The sequence below is a fragment of the Akebia trifoliata genome, unplaced genomic scaffold, assembly GCF_017979445.1.
Source record: "Akebia trifoliata isolate Shusen 1 unplaced genomic scaffold, ASM1797944v1 Contig00375, whole genome shotgun sequence".
Taxonomy (NCBI): Eukaryota; Viridiplantae; Streptophyta; class Magnoliopsida; order Ranunculales; family Lardizabalaceae; genus Akebia; species Akebia trifoliata.
Genome location: NW_028236995.1, coordinates 14,550 through 21,857, shown reverse-complemented (window position 1 = coordinate 21,857; position 7,308 = coordinate 14,550). Strand labels below are relative to the sequence as shown.

Here is a 7,308-nt window from a genome sequence, read left to right as displayed (position 1 = left end):
AATTTTGAGTGAAAATACCATTTTGTCCTCGTCTCTTTCATAAAAATTTCTGTAATTTCAGTTGTAATTGTTTCCTTCGAACAAGTGTAGCAAGAAATCGAAAAGGAAGAGGTATGACCTCCCTCTCTCTCTCTCTCTCTCCGTTGGACAGATTTAGAAAAGGAATATTGCAAGTTTCCCTCTCTCTCTCTCTCTCTATCTCTTTCTTTTGTGAGAATGTGAGAAACTTGCAAGTTTCTCCGTTTTTGTCTCTCACTATTGTGGAGATCATGAGAATAGTTTCGATCTATCTCTCTCTGTTGTGGAGATCGTGAAAATTTTGAATCGAAATTGTTTGTGTATGTGTTTTGGGGTATTCGAACCCTAGACTGTAAATTCGATTAGGTACAATTAGGATTTGAATTTTTAGACTATTTAGGATTGATGTAAATTTTATCATTAAATGACTAATTTTTTGGATTGATTTGGATTTGTTAGAGTTTCATGTTTAATGTTGACTTTCTAGAGTTGTATTAGATTTTTAATGTTTAAAGAAATGCAATGATAATTTTTTCATTATTTAGTTTTATTAAAATTTTATAGAATTTTAAATTATAAGATGATATTTTTCTCATGAGTTAGAACTACAATTATTAGTGTCTTAGAACTTGATTATCGTGTTGCATTTAATCTGTTCGATGTATTGCTTCTTAAAGGTTCGATAGAATGTGTACTATTTTTTCCTAGTATTTTTATAGATTTTCCATTTTATCAAAAATCTCACTCTTAGTATGAAAATACCATATGTATGAAGTCACCGTATGTAGTCAAGATGAGATTATTTTGAAGTTAAAATACTTGTATATAATTAGCCATCCATTGTTGAGATAGATATAGAAAACGATGCAGACGTTAAAGAGATGTTGTTTGGAGTACCGGAAGATTCCCAAACCATATACGTTTTCATCATGAAATCTCGACACCTTGTTGAAATGAAAAATGATACCAAGCGTATGAACTATGAATTGTATCCTAGTCTTTCATTTTGAGTTCGATCCCAATTCAAATATTTGCCTAGGAAAATATAATGGTCATAATATATGTGAAGATGGTTGATTATTACAAATGAATTTTAGTTTTAAGCTAAGATACCTTTTTAGAGAGAGTAGTTCGTCTTCTAAAAAGGGGAGGGTTTCCTTAGGTTCCCATTTCTTACAATTCCTGTCGCAGATCAGGTTTGTTGATCTATGTTTGGATCACCATCCTGATATTTTTAGCGAGATTAGGTATCTTGTTCTTGATATTGTTAGCGATGGACTTGTTATTTTTTTTGTCGATATGATTCCCCTTTTGGATGTAAATTTGGCATTCATTGTTGTTGCCACACATTTGCTCTACTTCTCTTACCTCTGTCCATGTTGAAGTTAGGATATTATTTGTTTTAATAAAAATCTGTACGTCAGGAAGAAATAAACATTCACAATGAAATTGGACACTTCGTAGTGTAACTTTGAAGCTTCACTTATTGCTTCAACCTTCCAAAATTAACCCCACCAAGCTTGTGAGTAGAGGGAAATACGACTGACTTAAGCTGAGCTTGAGCATAAAACTTTTGAGGTCAATGCTTGAGTGTTGTATGGGTGTTGGCACAAATTCATAATCTATTTGGAAGCGAGTATTATCCAAGTCTTATGCTCAAACAGAAACAGTAGTAGTGGTTTCTTACTTGTAAACCCGTGCAAACATCCTTAAAATGCTTAATTGCAGTACATACCTCATGTTTTACACTCAAAGTGTCATATATTTAACCGGTTTGCGGACAAATTGCTCAGTGGCAATAGTGTGGATTTATGCCCATCTCCTCACCATCGGTGGGGCCTATAAGAATGCACCTTTAAATACTCAACAGAGTTACCGTAGTGTTCGTGATGGTCTTGTGGATGGTGCTCCATGGTAAGGCTTTCGGCCTTTATTTTTGTAACTGCTCTGTTTTTGTTCTCTATAGCTCTAGATTTTGTTAATTTATTGTTGTTTTGGGCAGCACTTGCATTGTTTAATATGTGATTCAGTTGTGTGTCCATATATGATATGTTAAATTTGCAACCAAGATATGAGATCCAGTTGTGTATGGCCGTACATGATCTTTTTTATTATATAACATCCCATGGTATGGACGTACGATTACACATTACTAGGGCAAATCCTACCCACCAAATTCGTGTAATATACCTATATGCATGTAAGATAGCAATTTTCTGATTTCTGAAATATGTATAAATCAGTTCTATGTTTCATTGATTTATTAAGATACATGTATTTTGTCATACAAGTATATCACGCACAAAAAATGGTGACATAGGAAGACAATGAAAAACCTTTGAATGGTGTCTTCTAATGTACACCTAACATGTAAGGTCTATTCTACCTCAAATTTTCAGCATGTAACCAATAAAAGGTGTTGCTAAATTTTTCTTCAATGCATTTATTTATGAAATGTCGATTTTTCCATTTATACTAGCCTTACGACATTGACTAAAATAGTTGTGATCTAATGTCAGAAGGAGCCTTCTGACATTGACTAAAATAGTTCTGATCTAATGTCAGAAGGCTCCTTCTGACATTGATTAAAATAGTTCTGATCTAATGTCAAAAGGAGCCTTTTGACATTGAGTAAAATAGTTCTGATCCAATGTCAGAAGGCTCCTTCTGACATTGACCAAAATAGTTCTGATCTAATGTTAGAAGGAGCCTTCTGACATTGAGTAAAATAGTTCTGATCTAATGTCAGAAGGCTCCTTCTGACATTGACTAAAATAGTTCTGATCTATTAGATTTTTAATGTTTAAAGAAATGTAATGATATTTTTTTCATTATTTAGTTTTATTGAAATTTAGTAGAATTTTAGATTGTAAGATGATATTTTTCTCATGAGTTAGAACTACAATTGTTAGTGTCTTAGAGCTTGATTATCGTGTTGCATTTAATGTGTTTGATGTATTGCGTCTTAAAGGTTTGATAGAATGTGTACCATTTTTTGCATATATTTTTATAGATTTCCCATTTGGTCACAAATAATCTCACTCTTAGTATGAAAATATCATATGCAGGGAGAATCTAATAAATGGATAAAAGGAAGATTTCGTTGATATGCTTTTATGATGGAGAGATCGTAGACCCATTTGGCGGGTTTAAGTATAGTGGTAAATGCAAGAATAAGTATGTTGGACGTGATATTTCATTTAAAATATTTACCGACATGATGTATGAAGTCACCGCATGTAGTCGAGATGAGATAAATTTGAAGTTAAAATACTTGTATAGAATTAGCCCTCCATTCGTCGAGATAGATATAGAAAATGATGCAGACGTTAAAGAGATGTTCTTTGGAGTACCGGAAGATTCCCAAACCATATACATTTTCATCACGAAATCTCGACGGCTTGTTGAAATGGAAAATGATACTAACCTTATGCATACACAGAATATGTTTGAAAATAGGTATGAGACATCATAAACTCGTATCTATTATAGGAAAAAATTTATTTGTTGTATTTTATTTGTGGTTGATACGAATGATTTACGATTTTACACATGCAGAAGGGAAAAAATGTTAGAGCCGATTGTGGTCCCTTCGAAGTTGTTGAAAATAGAAAGATGTGCAACTAGGTTTGTTATTTCTTTAATTTTATTTTAAATTAAGAACTTGTTGCAGTCTAAGTTATATCGATGCGATTCATCTCTAATTATTCTTTCAATCCCATTTACAAAGGAATGTTGAAGATGATCCTATTTCAACAAATCCAACCAAGGGATGCAATGATACTGGACGAATTCCAGATTCATCACCTATTAGGTTAGTATATGAAACTAGGCATACGCTAGGGCGATTCGAACCTTAAAAAATCATATATAAATTTTTCATGAATTTTTTATTCATATTGTTTTGTCTACAGTAAAGTTGGGAGTTCAATTTATCTAACCCCTATGTATGTCTACTCGTATTACTTTCTTCAATTAATCCTCTTAGAAATATTTCTAAATTTGGCACATCTATGTTTAGGTACAATTTTCCTTCTACAATGAATTGTCTGTTTGATGGTGGGGATGTTGATATGGATGAGGGTGTTTGCTCTCGTAGAGAAAAAAGTAAATTCTTTGAGTCGCGTAATTCATCCGAAAAGAAAGTCTCGGAAAATAGTTCATGCAGTAGTTCCGACGCAAGAGAGGCGTTTTGTTGCAACGTAGACATGGGATTAGATTCTGATAAAGGATCTGATGGTGTTGAATCTGATAATATGTGGGAAAAAGCTTATGATGAAGGATACGATAGCCCATATTTTGAGGAGGAATTTATTGAGTTTTCTCTTGAAAATCGTTCTAGAGGAAGGATGGAATTAAAAGTTGGAAATACGTATGGTTCAAAAAATTTATTTCAAGTAGCTTTGAAAGAGTGTGCCATGTTGTCAAACTTCCAAATTGAACCCATAAGGACTTGTCACACAGCGATCTCAGCCAAGTGTGCTAACCAAAGTTGTCCTTGGCGCATTCATGCTACTAAACTCCGCGGGGTTCCAACTTTTGAAATAAAGAAGTTAATCTCCAATCATACGTGTGCATTACCAACACGTGGTCGTGACCATAGGCAAGCCAGTAGTCGTTGGATTGCAGTTCGAGTGAAGGCGACTTTGAAGGAACATCCAATATGACACCTGGCCAAATTATCACGTATATTCAAAAACACTTTGGTGCTACAATTTCGTATCGTAAGGCGTGGAGGGCAAAAGAGTTTGCTATATCGGAATTGGTTGGTTCATGGGACGAGTCATATCGTATATTACCATCATATTGTGCAGAGTTAATGCGTGTTGATCCTGATGCTGTCACTGTACTTGTATGTAGAGAGGAAGATAGGTTTGCGAGATTTTTTTGGAGTTTTGGTGCTTGTATTAAGAGTTACAGAAATAACATAAGAGGTATTATATCAATTGATGCAGCCCACCTAAAAGGTAAATACCGTGGCCAACTCTTAGTTGCAACTGGCTTAGATGGTAATAACAAGGTCTTCCCAATAGCCTTTGCGGTCGTCGAGAGTGAAAATACCGATTCTTGGTCATGGTTTTTTCGAATCCTCGGAGATAAAGTTATTGGAATTGAAAGTCGGTTCGTATTGATATCTGATCGTCACCCAGGCATTCTGGAGAGTGTCCCTCTTGTATTTCCCAACGTCATCCATGGGTTTTGTTTAAGACACCTATGTGATAACTTCGTACGTGAGTTCAAGGACAACGTTGCCAAACAGAAGATCTGGATGATGGGAAAGATATATAGCATTCCAGCATTTGAACGTGAGATGCTTGAGTTGCGCGACACTCAACCCAAATATTACAAATGGTTAAGTGCCATCGATCAGAAAAAATGGACTAGAGCTTACTTTCCTGCCAAACGATATCGCATGATGACGACGAACATATCTGAATGTATGAACAAGGTTCTAAAGTTAGAAAGGGAACTTTCGATTACAGCTCTTGTTCATGCAACACATACTAAGTTGTCTAATTATTTCTTTGAGCGGTCTGAAGAATGCAAACTATTCAAAGATCAGTTGACTCCTTTTGCTCTGCGTGAAATTAAGAGATTTGATATTCCATCAAATTATGTGGATGTTCGTCAAACTGGAACGCATATTTACGAGGTTGGTGTACTTAAAAATAGATATGTTGTCGATCTTGGAAAGCTGAGTTGCACATGTCGTCGTTATGACCAGCTTGGTCTCCCATGCCTTCATGCCATTTCTGCCATCAAGCATAGTAAAATGTCACCGTATGATTTCTCAGAGGATTGGTTCACAGTTGATCGATACCGAGAAACATACAAGGATTCCATCAATCCCACGGTTGATGAAAGTCAATGGATTGTTAGATGTGATGATGTGATCGTATCCCCTCCAGATGTTGTAATGCAGCCCGGTAGGCCAAAGAAAAATAGATTCAAAAGTCAGTCCGAGAAACATTTATATTATCGATGTGGAAATTGTGGACGTCGTGGCCACAATCGTAGGAGATGTGTGTACCCTCCTACTTCATAATTGAGGTTGGCTTCTACTCGAAAAATAGTTATGAATATTTTTGTACAATCATATTACATTATGATATAATGTAAAGAAGATCCTTCTGACATTGTATAAAAGACATTCTAATATAATGTCAAAAGGATCCTTCTAACATTGTATAGAAGACATTCTGATATAATGTTAAAAAGATCTTTTTGACATTATATCAGAAGAATTGTATTTAAGTGTCCATAGGATGAAATGTAGAAAGAGATATTTTTGAGAAATAATGATCTTTTTATTTTACTTGAGGTGTCCATATGAATCATTATGATAAAATTAGTTGTTTTTTATGAATTCAATGTCAACAAGATCTTTCTAACATTTTATTTATTCATTGTATTCAATTGTCCATAGGATCAAATATTTAAGAATTTATAAATGGCTGAACATCTATTTCTTTTCGGTCAATGAACATGTTTAAACAAATTTATATGTTTTTTGGTCAATGAACATGTCTAAATAATCACTTAGGCATATGATTTTGATTTATTTTGTAAAATTATAAAGATGTTTAAACAATCAATTGGATTATGATGGTCCATCATTTTGTTATAGTATGAAGAATCACTTGCACGCGTTTTGCAAACATGAGCTTATTACTATGTTTATGTATATTTTGATGGCTTAAATTTTGAACATTATTGTGCAGGTATATTTGGATGGCTAAATACTATGTCGTGTTTATTGGACGTAAGCCTGGAATATACTCTACTTGGGAAGAGTGTCATAGGTATGTCGATCGTTATCCCGGAGCATGTTATAAGTCATTTAAGACCTTAGAAGATGCTGAGAAACACTTTCTTAATGATCAAGTTCGTGGTGCTTGTCTGAATCAAAAGAAAAATGACAAGTTGGAGGCTTGTGGGATGTCTTGTGTTTTGGTTGGTATTAGTATGATTTTATTAGCAGTTATGTTGTTAGGTTTTTATGTAATGTGATGTTATTAGGAACAAACCTTTAAAATTGTAATTGAGCAATGACAACTCCTTTTTGTTTAAAATGGTTGTGAATGATATAAGTAGATGTTTTACCCTCCAAAAAGTTAAATAATATTCAATGAGATGCCTCTATAGAAGGTAATTTATAGAATTTTTTTAAATGATGATACGACCACCTTCTGTTTTACACAATTCTTGAGTTACTAGAATAAATCTTTATCTCTATAAACCATATTACATTATCTAAAGAGTGATTTGTGTCCCTTCTCCATTCTTTTA

General features: G+C 34.0%; 1 protein-coding gene and 1 long non-coding RNA gene across 2 annotated transcripts; both read left to right on the top strand.

Annotated features, from left to right (window-relative positions):
• Positions 1–1,312: 1,312 nt before the first annotated feature.
• On the top strand, positions 1,313–3,949 carry LOC147381526 (uncharacterized). The gene is made up of 3 exons (XR_015174497.1): positions 1,313–3,477; positions 3,577–3,645; positions 3,749–3,949. It is a non-coding gene; the product is annotated as an uncharacterized LOC147381526 (long non-coding RNA).
• A 732-nt stretch (positions 3,950–4,681) lies between these two features.
• LOC147381525 (uncharacterized) lies at positions 4,682–7,029 on the top strand. The gene is made up of 3 exons (XM_086430303.1): positions 4,682–5,945; positions 6,259–6,265; positions 6,741–7,029. The coding sequence occupies exons 1-3, from the start codon at positions 4,682–4,684 to the stop codon at positions 7,027–7,029; spliced, it is 1,560 nt and encodes a 519-aa protein (XP_086286429.1).
• The last annotated feature ends 279 nt before the right edge of the window (positions 7,030–7,308 follow it).

Excerpts from the sequence above, each read along its gene's own strand:
- LOC147381525 (XM_086430303.1), top strand. The coding sequence starts at position 4,682 with ATGACACCTGGCCAAATTATCACGTATATTCAAAAACACTTTGGTGCT.